The following is a 19,105-nucleotide window of genomic DNA, read 5'->3' as shown; positions in this document are numbered from 1 at the left end:
AATACTAAAAACAGAATAAAATAAATATTTAAGTGGGGCTCACACGTCACAAACAACAAACAACAAGAAACGTGTTTTTTTGCCGTTTTTTGCGTAATGGTACGGAACCCTACGTGCGCGAGTCCGACTCGCACTTGGCCGTTTTTTTGTTACCGTGTTACGTAACTTCAAAACCTATATAAATCCAACCCACGACAAATTGACCCCACCTAAACAGCTGAGCTGTCAAATCAAAACCGCCGAGCTATGAAACGAGTTTAAAAACTCACTGCAATACTGGCACAAATCAAATGGAATTTTGAGCGAATTAAAAAAATAACATCCTTCGCGAGCGCATTTCAAAATAAACCTTTATACTTACATAGTAATAAAGTTGAGATTTGAAGTTGTAACCGTTGTTATTCGAAAATTTCTTCTATTTAAAAAAACGTCATATCTTTCGTGAGGACAGCTTTAAAATCAACCTTACTCCTATGGTGATTGGGTTGAGATTAGGTTAAAGTATAAGCGTTGTTGGGTATTCGAATTTTCGTTTGACTTATAAAACGTTATATCTCTCACGAGCGTACTGTTTAGAAGTCTACCTAGATGCCATGGTGATAGAGTACAAATTGTGATGTGTACGAGGTAGGGTTTAGCATTCGGGCTTGCATGCAAGGCCTAGTTGGGACTATCGGATAGCTATTTGTAGCCGCAGTGACAGCGGGTGCAGAATAAAGCATTTCTTGTTACTAAAAATAAAATACAGTCGGAATTTAGATTTGCTACTCTATCAAATACAGTATAGCCAAATCTGATATCATATCCTCGTCAAAGAGCAATATTTGAATATAAAAAGTGTGTTACACAAACTGGGTAGTAAGTAGTAAGCGGAAATCATCTTTTTTTTCTTTTTTTTTCAAAAAAGTATGGTACATTTTAAACTTATACTAGGTTCGCCAAACTTACGTTTAACGGCGAAATCATGCACTCATTTTCAACGTTAGTACCTTACTCTAAATTTAATGATTAACTTATATTACTAAGGTTAATACATACTTTTTTATCACATTAACACAGTGTAAGTTGTATGTATAAACCTACCTATCTTATCTATTTAGTCATACGTTGTACCTAATAGCAACTTCTTAATTTTTGATTTAAATTTTTGATCTAAGTAAGGTCAGTGATAACACTGATAACAAAAGCACCCTGTGTAGTACGGATTGTGTTAAATAGACAAAATTGCTGTAAAGCCTGACCTGATATATGATCACGCGCCATGTTGCGGAATTTCACTGGAACTAATTTTTTCATACTATACTGAACTGTCACCCCATACATTGAGAATAACAGCGCCCTCTTGACAATGATCATATATTTCTGGTCGGGCTTTAATATCCGCTCTCAATGGCTCGCGCCCCTATCTCCGTCCGTCCACTCGACATCATTCGAATCGGATTACTAACATCAAAAACCGTTTATTGATTTATTCAACGTATTTGGACACGGCGAGCCTCCATTTTAGAGTTAATGCTGGTTTTTCACGGTACAGGTACACTCAAAGAATTTAAATCCCCGGCAAGCTCGGCCGAATTTCACCTTCCCATACAAACGGAGTTTCGTTCACATTTTAAAACTACGTGTTGGATTGTAACGAAACTCTGCACATACAATGACATGAGGTATATCTAGGTCTGTAATTAGTTTATATTGCTCCAGTTCATAAAACAAACGAAATAGAGCAAAAACAAATTTTGTATGGAAAACTTAAATTCGCTGTATTTTTTTACTATGGGATCTGAAGCTACATAAACTAATTGCAGACCTAGATATTTATCTTATTGTAAGTACAAAGTTTCACAGCAATCTAGCTGTCCGTCTGTCTATCACCAGGCTGTATCTCATGAACCGTGATAGCTAGACAGTTGAAATTTTCTGGTGCGACTTTCAATCCGGAGGTCGCGGGCTCAAACCCCGGCTCGTACCAATGAGTTTTTCGGAACTTATGTTCGGATTATAATTTCATTATTTACCACTCGCTTTTTGGTAAAGGAAAACATCGTGAGGAAATCGGACTAATCCCGATAAAGCCTAGTTTACCCTCTGGATTGGAAGGTCAGATGGCAGTCGCTTTCGTAAAAACTAGTACATACTCCAATTCTTGGCATTAGTTGCCATGCGGACCACAGGCTCCCATGAGCCGTGGCAAAATGCCGGGACAACACATCAAAAATCACTTGCGTTTCTATGTGTGAACGGCACGTCAGTACACGCGTCATGCGTCATAGTGTGAGTAAGTTGCTTAAAAATATTACTGAGCTGCCGGCAAACGGCTGTCAATCTGCTGTCGCGGGGCGAGGTAATTCGAGTCGGGGCGGGGCGGTGCGTGGCCGTTCTGTATGATAATACTATTACTTATTCTGTGCCGTTGCAGCAAGATCGACGACCCCCCGACCCACTTTCAGGACGCACTGGCTCGGCCACAAGATGCCTGGGCAAGGCCCCAACGTTGTCTGTTTTCTTTGACGGCGCAGCAACTAGTATAGCTTCTCTCTCCTCGCTTTTGTAAAAATGCCATTTGTCAAAAAACGACAACCATACTGTTGACAAGACTTCAATGAGCTATATCAATATTTTATAAACTTTTTATGACCACCTCCTTGGCATAAAAAATTTTTGTGACCCAACGTGGGTAGTGATTTTTTTTCCTGCTCTCAGTTGTTTCTAATCTCACAGTAATCTGTTTCTTATTAAGCCACAGTCGCTGACAGGATAGATGGCGCTTTCTGGAAGTACTGGAGTAGCCTACATGTTTATAATAGTTAAAGTATACATACATAGCTATTGTCACTAACATAGGTTAAGAGTTATAATAATAAGTTACTAATACATTATGGAAATTGAATTTCTGAAATAAATAATTATTTAATTTAATTTAATTAACCTCTTGTCCGTGTATTGACCGAAATTTTAGTCATCTTAATGCATTTTTTTCGAGGATGATTTTTTCTGCTTTATACAGCACCGAGGTTTGAACCAACGATTTTTGACAACACAGGATTTTCGACCCTACATATGTAACTATAACCAAATATTCAAAAGAAGGCTCTATCATTGTAATTATTGATAAATTCGCGATACACCGTCCCCATGGCAGTAAACTATTGGCGCAGGTCATCGCTCCCGTGACCCACTTCTTGGATGCCCCTGCCCGGTTGGATGGTTGGATTCTAAACGGGGATTCAAATACAATAAAATCTGAATAAAATACATATAGCAATTTATTAAATCACATTTATAATCGGGTCTATCGCGAATTTATTTTTCCCCTCACTAGCTCGGAAAGCCGTCTTTTATCCTTTAAAACAAGCGGGGAAAAACGCATTTTATCCACTAGTGGGGAAAGTAATTTGACCTTGGATGGAGCGTGTTTAAGTAGCTTGACAGATAACAAAACGTAAAACGCTCATAATAATGGTTCGTTCGATATTAATTATCATTAAATAAATGGTTTGAGAATCTAATAAAAATACCAAATTTAGCTTTATTTAATAATTTTAAGTCATAAACCTTAAAATTCCATAAGAAACGTTAGATTTTTTTATAATGATGATAAATATAATTCTGAACGCACAAGTTGAGTCGATGCAATTTCAAAGCGCATCGTTGACATTTCATACGTCAGAACAGAAATGTCAACATTGTCAACAAAATTTTTACTGTTCTTCTCACCGACTCACGTAAAAATCAGAATTTCTAGTGTTTTCTGTTATAATATCGTAAAAAAATTAGTGATTCCAGTGATGAAGATGATCTAACGCCTGTGGATGTTGCACTTTCCTCGCTATAGTGAGGGGAAAAGTTTTGTGTTACACACGGGTGCAAATGTATTTTACTTCTCGTATTCAACTATAGAATCCTTTCGCTTGCTCGTGTTTCAATTCCACACTCGCGGGTAAAATACAACTTTGCACCCTTGTATAACAAATAACTATTGTTACCTTTATTTACAGACGTTTCGACACAGGTTTCACTGGTCGTGGTCGCGGCGTGGTAGTGAAACCTGTGTCGAAACGTCGGTAAATAAAGGTTACCAAATAAATTCGCGATAGACCCGATTATAAATGTGATTTAATATGTGTTCAAAGCGCGAAGGTTTTAAATGTTATATAGGAGTGATTCTCAAAATAGTGGCATCGACAGGTTAAAGTGAAACCTTTTTTTTTATCTTTACTTTTTTTACATTTTAAAGATGGAAAAATATTATTAAAGTATCACTTTTAGCATTTTTTCGAAAGGCATCGAAAAAATCATACAAATGTAAAAGTTATAGCCTGTTAAAGATTTGAAGGTACAGGTGAAAGTGACATTAGACAGGTTAAAGAGAGTTGTATGGAAAATAAAATAAAACGGTTATCAATTAATATAACGGTTATAAAAATATATTTTTGAAATATTTTTACAACCATCGTTATGATCGTAGCTAAGCCAAATCTGAAAGTGCTCTGATTTTAATTAGTTTATACCAAAAATATATGCGGCATAGTTATGATAACAATACCAATTATGTTCAAGAAATTAGTTAATTTTTGTTATGCTTATTTCTATGAACCTAAAAGGCATTACTATATTTACTATATATTTCACAACCTCAGTATCACAATCGTTTATAATAAGTAATATAAGGTTGTTTGGGTTAGGAGGTATGGTAAAACGTTTTATTAATAAGTTCGAAACTTGCTTCAAACTTAATAGGAGAGTACTTATTAAGTTTAAAACTTATTACAAATAAGTTTCGGAAAAGGGCGCTTAAAATTTATTAATAAATGGCTTTTTATCCATGTATGGAGTGAACACTTAGGCTTCTGAGTCTAAGCTCAATTATTTCTCTATGATAATGGACTACAATTGCCGCTAAAGCCATGAGAAATTTTAATGAGAATATTTATGTATAATCAAATTAAACTGTTTGATGTACCAAAATATACAATCGAAATAAATTTTGCAATTACAAATAAAGGCTATGATTTAGCCTACACAAAATCATATATATAACCTGTGATATAACTAATACAAAGAACTCTAAATTACTTCTCAAGTGAATCAAGTGTTCTTGTTCTTATAATTTCTAATAGGTAAATGATGATTGAAATGGTATTATGAAATCAAATGAAAACGTCTCAACCATCGTCTTCAGTTTTTTTAGTCTGTAATTTTATAACAGAACTATAACTAATCAACAGGAAGGCAACGACGAGCGTCTTTAATTTAAGAAACAAAAAATAATTGCTCATAATGTTACATTACAATGATATGTAACATACGAGTATATGGCAAACTTAAGATCTCAACTATCCATAAATTATTGTACGTACCTATTGTTCAATGACAATTAAAATATATTGAAATCAGAATCGCAACTGTCACTATCTAGCGGTAATTCAGTTTGGTTTTCTGGATCTTCGTTTAAGATATTGTCCAAAAGAGTACTTCTTAAATTATGCAATTTCATCTCACAAAATGGAGATAACATACTATCTCTTCCGTGATTTGCGACTGTCTGAAAATTTGCTTGCCTTTGCCTAACATGTGGATAAAATGCAACTTTCTTATCAGTTTTTGAACAATCAAGAGTGCCTTTACCAGCTGGTGTGGTGAAAAAATATTTTCCCCTGGCAAGCGTCCCATTAACATCCATCCATTGTACATGGGGCTCTTTAACCTGTCTATGATCACTTTAACCTGTACTTTGATTACAGGTTAAAGTTACACAGGTTAGAGTGAAAAGTATGGTTTATTTATTTTATCTCTAAAACCGTTAATCATACGCATTGCTCATTTTTAGTATCAATCAGTATTACTTATTACAACATTAAAATGGTATAAGCAAAAAAGGCTCCATACCAAAATGATAAAATAATTAAGGTAAGTTAAAGTTAACATACCCATTAATATGTTTTTCTATGTGTGAGTGAGATGCATTACCACGGATGTACAGGTTACAGTGAAAATATCGCTGGACAAACTTCGTGCGCAAATTTTGTTGTATAAAAAATATATAAAAGACCAGTGCTATAAAAAAACTAAAGGTATTATTCTTGTTGTTATATAGAATGATATATTTGTTACATTAATTGGTGCTTATAAAATCTAAAGAACTAAAACTGGAACAGCGATGCGTTTGGACAAGACAGGTTACAGTAAAAACTGGTACTCTTTATTTTTTTTAAATATAAGTATTTAATTTAAATAAAAATAATGACTTGGCCTCGATAAACATTGTTTTTGTTTATCTATACATATTTTTGTATCACATGAAAAAGAGAAAATAAGCATACATTCCATTCAAGAACTCAATGACAGGTTAAGATGCCACTATTTTGAGAATCACTCTAGCTATTTAAAACTGAACATTAAATTACTTAGATAATTGATAACTATTTCCGTTTGTACTTCAAAATTGCGAAGTCGTCTCGAGAATATTTTTTAGTTTTTTGCTCATGAATGGTGTTTTTAAGCGGTTTTTTTTCTCAACTTTTTATTTAACTTGCCCTGTTAGTTAGTGTGGGTCAAATCTTGGAAGCTAAATTTAACCTACTTACTGATTTCCAATTGAGCTGAAATTTTGCATACATATGTAAATCGGATGACAATGCAATGTTATTATGACATGAAGCTCTACACACTTTTTAGGGTTCTGTACCTAAAGGGTAAAAACGGGAACCTATTACTAAAACTTCGCTGTCTGTCTGTCTGTCCGTCTGTCACCAGGCTGTATCACATGAACCGTGATAGCTAGACTGTTGAAATTTTCACAGATGATGTATTTCTTTTGCCGCTATAACAACAAATACTAAAAACAGAATAATAAGATAAATATTTAAGTGGGGCTCCCATACAAAAAACGTGATTTTTGAAATTTCAACGGAACCCTTCGTGTTTTATTAAATCACATTTAAAATCGGGTCTATCACGAATTTACTTTGTTACCTTTATTTACCGACGTTTCGACAGGTTTCACTGGAAAAGAATTTTGACCCAATTAAGGTTTATGAATAACGCCAAAAGTCATAGCGTTCAAGTTTTACCTAAGTTATAAAACCAGAATACGCCAGTATATTTTTCCCTTAAAATTTCACACGTTCATCGCTGCCTAAGTGTTGGGCAATTTTTATAATGTACCAATAAACGCCAACCTCGGTTTTAAGTGAGAAATTTGGTAAAATAACGCAAGGGTTTGTATAATATTTTGTAATTTTAAAAAAGCACGAATACTATTAAAGTTGAAATTAATTTAAACGTACTATAAAATATTCATAATATAAAGGTTATGTTTAGGTTAGTCATAGAGGGTTTGACTGCAATCTTATTTGCATTATTTAATATCAAACTATTTGATAGCATTTCATTATCATTTTCATTAATATACCTATACATCGTTATATTTTTCATGGTTTATATATTCGATGAACGTTTTTCCTATAGTTTTCTAATGTTTTATTTCGCATTTCGCACATGGTGTCAAATAATTAATTTTAGAATCAACATCCCTTTATTTCGTGTCTCTACTACCAACGTTTTCCCGTCTATTTTAAACCGTTCGATTTCGTATTCCAAATTCAAAATAGTGTTGCATCGGACAAAATTAGCTGTAAAATTATTTTCAGCAACTACGCCTGCATAACGGTTTTGGAATTGGAAGTTGAACGAACTTTCGCCGGGCGACCAATGAGAGGCCTTCACGCGCAATGCGACGACCCCATTGGCTGCAGCGGACATAGGGCAAGCTCTAGGAGCGGTTACAATGTAACTTGGATAGTGTGAAAATCTGTTGGGATTATTATAGTTTGGTTGTTTCAATTCTGTAAATGGTAGTTTCCAAAACGTCCCGCTTGGGGCGCTGTTCAAAATCCCATACAAAAATAGACAACGCAAACGCGAACGCACGTAACGCTATCTAATTGAATTTACTTTAGGGCTTTTGTATGATTAAAGTATCAGTAAAATGTACATTTTAAATCGTTAACTTTTGTATTTTCACAGAAAAGACGCCGGTTTTCGCGGTTTTTGACCCTGAATAAGTTGAGGCTAGGCATTTAGCATTCGAGATATTGAAATCCAGACCTAAATGTTGTAAAACCAAGTTGAATACCCCCCAGAAATCTAACTAAGTCCACGCAAGCGACACCTCTCATATTTAGGTCAATGTTCAGATCGTAGTTTACTACTAAAACGCTGCCACTGCAATCCTACTGCATTTGCTGTCAGCGATATTAACTACAACACTTATGTAAAATAAATACATTTTGGCACGAAATATTGCCACAATGTTGGCACGCCAGTTTTAAATTGGCCATTGATCTATTTTGTTGTCTACTTTTGTTTCTTATTGCCAAATAGGTTATTATTTGGGTTAGTATCACCATCACTTTCCACTTCGTCCAATATGATTTGAATTTGATTAGAAACAAAAGCTTGTGTATACACTATACAATGTGTATTTTTTTAATACGCTTTAAATAAAGCCCAAGAATGAAATTGAAGCTAATGAAATTTACCTGTTTTCATTGCGTTCAGAGTAAAACGCTACCAGATAACAGAAATGTAGCAACATTCTGCCTATGCGCTTATCAAATTCTAGTCCGGCGTTCTATTTCAGTCAAATCTTGCTGAAGCCTCGCCCGAACTTATCTTGCATGGAGTTGATAAGGATGCACCTCGAGAGGTGAAATACGAGTTTGGGTAATAAGTTAGTTTCGGGATGTAGGTCGAGATTTTATTTTCGGTAGCTTTTTAGGGTTCCGTACCCAAAGGTTAAAAAACGGGATCCTATTACTAAGACTCCACTGTCCGTCTGTCCGTGTCTGTCACCAGGCTGTATCTCATGAACCGTGATAGCTAGACAGTTGAAATTTTCACAGATGATGTATTTCTGTTGCCGCTATAACAACAAATACTAAAAAGTACGGACGCACCGAGGGTGCGCGAGTCCGACTCGCACTTGGCCGGTTTGTTTATACCATGATTGAGGAAAAGCGTACGGCCCGGATGGTAAGGAACACGAATTTATTGTCTAAGTACACCTTAGATAATAAAGTCGTGTTCATATATTTTTGAGCCATTTGTCTGGATCGATATTTTTGCCTTCGACTTTACAATTTTTGTATAAAATAGTTTATAATATCGAGGAATCTGACGAGATTTTTGAACAGTTAAGTATATTTTTTCAGAATTATTGAGATAAAAAGGCAAAAACCCTCGCGACGGCCATATATTATCATAATATCTTAGATTTCGCGCGGCGGGCCATATCTTATGTCCCCTTCTAATATGAACAACCTGTTGGTAGTTTAATGCTAAGCTGATTACCGAACGCATAAAGTACCTATACCGATATGTTACTATTCTATTTCAACGGTCATTTGCCGAAGGCACTGCAAGTTGTCAGAGTTCCAAAACAATAAACGCGCCGGGCCGAGTCAAAAGCGTATCCAGTTTGGCACTGACAAAAACGCTATCGAGAACGTATCTTACTTTCTTTGCATCTCGCTCGTACTCGCATATTAGTGCGAGCGAGATGTATAGAAAGTAAGTTACGTTTTCGAAGTAAATTACGTAAACGTTAGCGTATATGTCGGTTTTGACACTGTCAGTGACATATCTCATGGTACAGGAAATAATCATTTTCCTCGCGTTTTTAATGTAATTATGAAAACGACATGTAATATGAATTATTATGAATATACAAATATGAAGCCTGAGCCTGGGGTCCGCTTGACTGCCATCTGGCCTTCCAACCCAGAGGGGGAACTAGGCCTTGTTAGGATTAATCCGGTTTCCTCACGATTTTTTGCCTTCACCTAAAAGCGACTGGTAAATATCAAATGATATTTCGTACATAAGTTCTGAAAAACTCATTGGTACGAGCCGGGGTTTGAACCCGTGACCTCCGGATTGAAAGTCGCACGCTCTTACCGCTAGGCCACCAGCGCTTATGGTACAGGAAATAATGTTCAGTTTTTTTAAGTAAACTTTCTAAGCGATTCGATAGTGAAATTTTAATCTTTAGGGACATTTTGAGTAGTTTTTTTTATGATTTAGGAGGCAATTAGCAGACGGATCGCCCGATTGTAAGCGATTACCGTCGCCCATGGACACCCGCACCAGAGAGTTGTAAAAACAGAGACACAGACAGACAGAGGTACAGAGTAGTACAGGAACTAAAAGAAAATACGTAGAGATACAGATAAACAACATATTAAATCACATTTACAATCGGGTCTATCGCGAATTTATTTTGTTACCTTTATTTACCGACGTTTCGACACCGGTTTCACTGGTCGTGGTCGACTGACTAGACATTATTGTGGTGGACTGGTGGACTAGACGTCAGTTAGCCGCGACCACGACCAGTGAAACCTGTGTCCACCCTGTGCCGAAACGTCGGTAAATAAAGGTAACAAAATAAATTCGCGTTAGAACCGATTGTAAATGTGATTTAATATGTGTTCAAAACGCGAAATTTTTAAATGTTATAAAGATAAACAAAACTATAATAGGTACTGCATTGAAAGTATTGAAATAAAAGTAGTTCACACACGTCAGAACATATACATATGTATTTTTATTAGTCGCTCAGCGCTTATGCCCTGTGGTACAGGATGATGCCGCCACGGGCTACGCATTTGGCAGCCACTTCGGTACGAGCGATACAGGATCTATAATGTTTGTGCGACTTATTGAAACTGCTTACTTGAATGTACAGTAGCGGCAAAAAATCTATCATATTTCAACTTTTTTGCAGGCATTCATTTGAAAATTCGTGAAATTAGACATTATAGGTATATCATGTAAACAATGATTGTATTTAATATTGTCTTCGGTTACTCATGGTTTTTATCGCGTATATATATATATATATATATATATATCTTTACTTGAAAATAATTGTAGTGTATAACTAGCCTTATGAATCGATTTTGCATGTACAACCAGCCTTAAAGTTTATAGTCTATGATTGTTCATTACTTTAGTATGTGGGTATTTTTGCACTTTGTAATTTTTCCTCAGTCACCCGTTGACCACGAACGCTGTAAAGGGTTCGAAACGTCGGGATGTATTATAAATTCAATATACGCGATATAATCCGTTTTCATAGTTTTATTTAATGATTGTATTATTATCACGACCATATATACTTACGTCTCACTACTGCACGTAGCAATATATGTAGCCACGTTAGCACAATGCCGATTGGGGACTTCACACACACCAATTAATGTATTTTATAATTATTGAATTTGTTATTTGAAAACACTCAATGTTTGCTCGGGTAAGCCTCTGGTTACCTTTACAATTTAATACCCACCGGGGTACCGCGAAAACTCGGACAAGCTAATTATTTTTAAAATGTACCCTAATTTGATAGACTTGTCGTTTTCATATGTCCCTGGCCTATATTGTAAATTACGTTGAAATCGCTAGAGCCGTTTTTGAGAAATTACTAAAAATTTTATGGAGCTGAAAAAATATGATACATTATTTGCTGCTACTGTTCATGTTGCTCTGTAGTACACGGATCTAGAATGATGCTTACGCTTAAACATTGAAGTGTGTAAAAGGGAAGCCATCACGTATATGAAAATTCGAAATGAGTGTGAAAGAGACTACAAACGAAGAATCGTGACCACTTTTGAGCCTCATAGCGGCCGCTTGAATGTTTCAAAATGGATGAAAATTAGCGGAAAACACGAAAAGCTGTATTCAGGAGATACGGTGGGTTATTAGATCTTCGAATACTGTTAAAAAAGCAAATAATTTACGCAATCACATTATATTTCTGACATCTACTTGACATCATTCCGACTTTGGTCGCAACTTTGATATTAGACAAGCAATCTTGTATACATTAACAAGTTTGGATGATTCACGGGGTCTACATAACAATTTTGACACCCACCGGCTCGTCAGTTACCCGTGAACAAGATGCATGTAACTGCGTCGAAATATCGCGGGAGCTCGAAAACAATACATAAGGTAATCACGGTTCATAATCTTGTACAATGTAAAGCCTGAGTAATATATGATTATTGTCAAGAGCGCGCTGTTATTCTCATTTATATGGCGACAGTTAATCCCCAGGTAGCAAAATGACGTCAAATGACGTCAGCGACGTCATAATGACGTAATAATGCCGTCATTATGACGTCGCTGACGTCATTTTACGTCATTTTGCTACCTGGGTCATAGTATGAAGAATTTAGTTCCAATTAAATTCCGCAACATGGCGCGTGATCATTATATTACTGGTCAGGCTTTATATTTGTGATCAGGGGGCCTAGTCAAGATGATAATCTTACATCAATAGACCCCAAACCAAAAGTAAAAATTTATCGGGATGATGGATGCTATGAAAAAGTTTTGTGACTTATTTCCATACATTATTAACGTTTCGATTGGCGTTCTTTTTTTTAATACTACGCCGGTGGCAAACAAGCATACGGCCCGCCTGATGTTAAGCACTTTAAGCAGTCTCTAGAGGTACTTCCCCAGTTGGGCTCTGCTCTAGTCTGGACACCGCTGTCCTGTGCCCTACCACACAAAGCGAGATGACATTCACAGTGCCCATACCCTCTCTTTTAGACGTAGTTTAAGGACATACCCGGGTCTATCGACAATTTTCATCTTGGCTAGACCTGGTACACATAAAAACCGGCCAAGTTCGAGTCGGACTCGCGCACCGAGGGTTCCGTATTTTTTAGTATTTGTTGTTATAGCGGCAACAGAAATACATCATCTGTGAAAATGTCAACTGTCTAGCTATCACGGTTCATGAGATACAGCCTGGTGACAGACACGGACAGACGGACAGCGGAGTCTTAGTAATAGGGTCTCGTTTTTACCCTTTGGGTACGGAACCCTAAAAACTAGGTTTTCGCTACTAAGTTTACAACATAACAGTCGGAGGTGCACTTTAACTAATAACTACAGTAGTAAGTAGTAAATTAGGTGTTGCAAGTTGGCCGTAAGTTGCAGTAATTGGGGCGATCGTTGGGCGGCGGGCCAAGTGCGCACGTTGTACTACGTTCGGAACACTTGAGAACAATGCAAACGGATCTTTTTGTATTTCCCGTTTACATGTACATATAGAATAGTTTACATATATTTTACTAATTAATATTATATGTGAAAGTTAAGGGGCCCACTGACTATCAGTCCGCCGGACGATATCGGTCTGTCAGTTGTTCGTAACCGTCAAATTTTTGTTCTAACTGACAGGCCGATATCGTCCGGCGGACTGATAGTCAGTGGGCCCCTTTAGTATGTCTCTTTATATGTATAATAATAATTAAATAGCACTAGACAAATTGATAAAAATAAACTAGGTATAAAGGAACATAAAATTAATAAAATAAAATTTCTTCAAATCGCTGCCGATGGGAAGTGTGTGTGATGTTTGGTTCGATTGCCACGTTAAATGTGTAAGTATCATGGTATAATAATATACTCCGCCTGTTACTCTCTTCCAAGACTCGCGAATCACGTGACTGACACAAGCCTACGTCATCGTGAACCTTTTAACAGCACGATAACGTAGGCTTGTGTAAGTCACGTGGTTCGCGAATCTTGGAAGAGAGTACCTTGATTTCATTATACCATGTGTAAGTATCTTGATAATCACAATAATGTTGATAGGCTAAGCTGAATATGAATAAAATACTCGTAGTCTATGCTTGACATTTTTGCATTTGGCCCTATGATTGACTAGTAGAGAATGCCATTTGGCATTAAGTCCGCCATTTGTACCTTTTTTGATGTACAATAAAGTTTTAAATAAATAAATATATAACATTTAAAACTCGCGTTTTGAACACATATTAAATCACGTTTACAATCGGGTCTATCGCGAATTTATTTTGTTACCTTTATTTACCGACGTTTCGGCACAGGTTTCACTGGTCGTGGTCGCGGCTAACTGACGTCCCAGCAAAATGTCAAAACAGAGATTTGTAAATAAATATGCTCGATGATACAGTAAAAAAAGTCTCTTATTATATATATCTCCTGGCATGGCGCAGTCGGTAGGATACGAACATGCTTCCAGACCTAACGAGGCCCTATGATTATACGCTGAGCGAAATACTGGCCAAGTAATAATAATAAATAAATAAAAACATTTATTTCGGACAATTCGGAATCCATATATCACAAATCAAATATAAAATATTAAAATTAATCAACTTTAGAAATTAAAATTAAAATTACAACATTGTTTAAATTACAATTAAAATAGAATTAAAATAAATAATTAAATTAAAATTTAAAAAATTGATTGATAAAACGAACCTATTAAATTAAACATCTTAAATTAAATTAAATTTATTATTGAGGCTAACGTGCATGGAGGACCAGTGATTCAGAAGAATAAATTGTGTGGTTTCAGTAATTAAATTTGAGTAGGCAATTTAATATTATTCCAAGTATTACACAATTTTTTTAAGGCGGTTCCCTGAACCAGAAGGCGAAAAATCTCCTTATATGATCATGTTTTCCTAAGAGGCGTTGATATTCGTAGACGTGGAAAACATATATGTTAGTTATTGACTATATTATCTTTAATATCATAGCTTCCAATATACGAATTATGACACTTCGCTCGATACAATTAATTCCCAAAGTAACCTCTAACTTGGACTTTTAATCCAACTTTACTCGGTTATTTATTATGTAATACTATAAACAAAAAAGAAGAAAAAACAATCTTAACTTAAATAGTAATTTCATAGCTTTCGAATTTCGATATTGTAAGGTAACGTTTTTAAAATAAATAAAAATCGATAAAATTCGATCAAAATTGACGCTTGGCGCGCATGATCTATCCCGTTCTTTCATGCGAAATGTGACAGTGACAGCGGCAAACCGATGGAACGGCCTTAAGAAACTGCAACCTCTACACTATCGGCGATGATCGTTGATAGTATCATCGTCTGTCATCGGCAAGATCATCGTGTAAGCATCCACGTGATCGCCTGTACGCAACCCGGCGATTCCCTTTAATGCGTGCCCAAAAAACCGACAACTCACGGGTCGTAGGAGATGATAGACGATGACTAGCGCGGACTGCCGAGTATGCTCTCTACACTATCGTGCCCGCCGGTCATCGTCTATCATCGCCAAGGGCCTGACAATCTTTGATAGAGAAAGATAGTCTTATTGCGATTCCTATAAGAGGAAAGAGAAAATAGTGCCATGCTTTGTCCTTATCACCGACCGGGTGGCATCATAGGTAGGAGGCGATGGCGAAATATCGAAATGTATAAGTGAAAGAGAAAAAATCCTATGCTGCCCAAATTTTATATGAATATTCTCTTTCTTACCCCCGGTCGCTCGGTGGCGCGTCTATAACTACTTGTATATATTATGTCTATGATCATCGCAGTGTAGAGGAGCCATTAGAATATGGCTCCGACTGTGACTGTACAATACGAGGACGTTGCTCGTATTGTACAGTCACGGACTTTAAATGTTGAGCCTTTTAGGGTTACGATATATTGGACATTTCATACCGTTAGTATTGCAAACCAAATTAGCTTGAACCTTTGATGGATCAACAATTAAAGTCTGTGACCCTACTAACGGCAACACTGATTATAGGTCTTATGTATTTGCAATAAGGTTTGAAGTCAGTTATAACGACCGGTACAAGGCTACAGAATTCGCAAGAAAATGACCAAACATTTTTCCGCTAAATCGCTTCAGCTAATTGTCTTTCGACGTTTGAAAACGACTTATCCACCTTACACGCCAATTCAAAGTAGACTTTAAGTATTCATTCACAGGGTTTATTTTTAAATCGACGTGAACATGGAGTGTAGGTGTCCAGTTAGTACCTAGTTATAAATGTACACAATTTAAATTAGACTGCGTGTGTATAGATTAGTTTTATTTTGAAATATGACGTATATGCAGTAGCCCAATTAGACACAGAGGGTGGTAATGTGACGTCACAAATGGAAAGGTCGTTCGTCGCGTCACAACATCGATGCTTGTATAAACAAGATCTATGGACGTTTAAAGGAGCCCACTGACTATCAGTCCGCCGGACGATATCGGCCTGTCAGTTAGAACAAACATTTGACAGTTCCGAACAACTGACAGGCCGATATCGTCCGGCGGTGATAGTCAGTGGGCCCCTTAAGGATCAGTCTACAATGTAAATATCATCATTATACCTAGAACTTTTTCTAGCAAAAACGAGGTTTTGCTAAAATAAAACATCGGCAAACCCGTAACATAAGCAAACCAAATTAGATAAAAATATAAAAGATAATTATTTATTTAATCGAATGGCATAAAAAACACAAATAAATAATTATAATGAGCTGTAACTCACCGAAGTGTTATAAAAAGTACATCAAATGCATATCAAAATCAATCGACATACATACAATACTTTAGGTAATAATTTATTCCTAAACTTGTAATAAAATTTGACAGTTCCGAACAACTGACAGGCCGATATCGTCCGGCCTATGGATGGTATAGAAAGGATGTCAATCTGAACTATTTGAGGAACTATTGTTCCTAATCTCTCCTGTGGCGCTAGTTAGGGTCTGGGACATGAGTATAACATGAACCATATAAGGCAACAAATAACCCGACCAAATTACGTAGGTTGTTTTTGGTAGTATTTCGGTGTATGGTGGCGCCGCCTAATTACTGTTTTTTGATGGACACTTTTCATACATAGAGATTTGGCTCCTTTATATAGTCTCCATGGTCCGGCGGACTGGTAATCAGTGGGCCCCTTTAGCTTACTACTATTAGAAAACCATCTAATTGAGAAGCCTGTAACAATTAAAGTTACCCATTGGTAACTTATTATTATATTCAATTTCAATAGCGTCATTAAGCTTATTTCTGTACATGCGTCAAAATTGTTTATTGTTCGCCTGCGTTATTCCTGGCTCATTGTACGACCTAAGTCAATGACAATCAAATGTCACCCGTCAAATTACTCTGGGCTACTGAAGTGCTTTAGCCTTTATTTATTTTTAGGGTTCCGTACCCAAAGGGTAAAAACGGGACCCTATTACTAAGACTATGGAGTGCACTGTTCGTCTGTCTGTCTGTCTGTCTATGTGTCCGTCTGTATGTCACCAGGCTGTATCACATGAACAGTGATAAGTTGACAGTTGAAATTTTCACAGTACAAACGTGATTTTTTTGCCGTTTTTTTCGTAATGGTACGGAACCCTTCGTGAGCGAGTCCGATTCGCACTTGGCCGGTTTTTGGGTTTGCTGTATGTACACTGTACTGTCAGCATCAAATATGTATACAGAACTCATAATGTACAGTCGATGTCAAAGATATAAATAAATAAATAAATATTATGAGACATTCTTACAGATTGACCAAATCCCACAGTAAGCTCAAGAGCTTACTTATACTTTTGCGCTTTTCTTTTGAAATAAGGCGAAAAATGTAAGCATAATATGTACGGGGCTGTAAAGCGACATCTGGTGGCACAAATTATTCGTAGGCTTACCTCTTCTACTATTAATAACTGTTTCCTACTGAATAGAGAGCATAGTACCAAGCAACCATATTGCGCACATATAGGGCACATTGTATGATAAAAGGCAGTTCACGATACCAAACGTTTTACCACATATGGGTCAGAATATCGCCGTTCATTCTACGAACTAGAATACATACAGAAGCCTGACTACGCTACGCTTAACTTCCCAGGTAGCAGTGACGTCAACGACGTCATAATGACGTAATAATGACGTCATAATGACGTCGCTGATGTCATAATGACGTATAAATGCTGTTAGGGTTACGTTTAGCGCAAGAGGCCGCTATGAAGTCCCAAAAGTGGTCACGTTATTGAATTTGTTGCCCGTCTCTTTTGCATTATTGAATTGGTCATATACGCCATGGTTTCCCTTTTAGACACTTAAATTATCTTCAAACGCAAGCGTCATTATCTAGATTTATAAGTCATTCCATTCGGGGCCGGGTGCAGCATGTCCGTTCTGTATGATAATACTATCAGAATATTTAGATCACAACGGTTACACTCACTAGTATTTTATAGTCGCTATTGGCGACATATTTCGGACCCGTCGGGAGTCCTTCCTCAGGCTCGAGTGCCCGCGGAGGCTGTACTCCGTGCACTGCGACTAAAAATACTAGTGAGTGTAACCGTTGTGATCTAAATATTTTGAAATATGTCTCACAATAGTTTAATTTCGATTAATACTATCAGGTTTTTATTCTGTTGTACTTGTAATAATCTAGGGGTCATACTAAGCTGAAAACCCGTAAAAAGCGGTAAAACCTTTGTGAATAGTTCGGCTAGCTCAGCCGCTCTATTAAGGAGGACAAAGAGTACAATTTGGTATTCAAACCATTCAGCCAGCGTAGTGAAACAGGCGGTGTAATGAGTTTGGTGACTTCCGGTTCGAACGCCATCTTGATAGTAGCCTCGTGATTAATTCCTTTGTTTTTTGCTCATTAATATTGTTTAAAGTGTAATATCGATAGCTTTATTATACAATAATCTAATGTGGTAGTGTGCAGTGAATGGAGAATTAATCTCAAAGCGTGTTTAACCACCATTTTGGAGTCAACGGCCGGTAGTCCACGTGCTTCTCGTAAAATCCAGCTATCGGTTTTACGAGACAACTACAACAACCACCGAACAGCGTCGTGCTCTAAGAGCATTTATTTTGTTCCTACCCTTTTACGTGACATTGGCTACGGGCAACACCGCCCTCAAGTCCATCAAGAAAAAGAAAAGAAAGAGTTTGGTGCATTCCATGGCCGTTTTTGTATATCTATTGGTCGAGTTTGTCGCATTATAATGATAAAGTCGCACTGCTGGGAACACTAACCACTACTATACTTAGTGTTGAGGCTACTTCACAGATCATTGAAATTCTTTGTCCGCCTTGTGGTAAAGCTACCATTTTACGCAAAATAATTAAAGCGTGTCACTAACCTGTGTCATATTGTCGCGTCAGTTTGTTTGTTCGGTCCGGGGCCAGTCATAGCCGGTCACGCTCCTCCATTCGGCTTAAGCCGTTCAAAAGCTCAGCTCATGCTCACCACACT

General features: G+C 36.8%; 1 protein-coding gene across 1 annotated transcript in view; it reads right to left on the bottom strand.

Annotated features, from left to right (window-relative positions):
* Positions 1–18,463, bottom strand: part of LOC134747404 (protein piccolo) — a 42,314-nt gene extending 23,851 nt beyond the window's left edge. Inside the window, exon 1 of the mRNA XM_063682027.1 lies at positions 18,400–18,463. Coding sequence (XP_063538097.1) covers positions 18,400–18,463 — 64 coding nt within the window. The remainder of the gene's footprint in view (positions 1–18,399) is intronic.
* Positions 18,464–19,105: the final 642 nt, after the last annotated feature.

The sequence above is a fragment of the Cydia strobilella genome, chromosome 14 (genome assembly GCF_947568885.1).
Source record: "Cydia strobilella chromosome 14, ilCydStro3.1, whole genome shotgun sequence".
Classification (NCBI taxonomy): Eukaryota; Metazoa; Arthropoda; class Insecta; order Lepidoptera; family Tortricidae; genus Cydia; species Cydia strobilella.
Note: the sequence above shows the minus strand (reverse complement) of the source record. Positions and strands in the feature narration are given on the sequence as shown.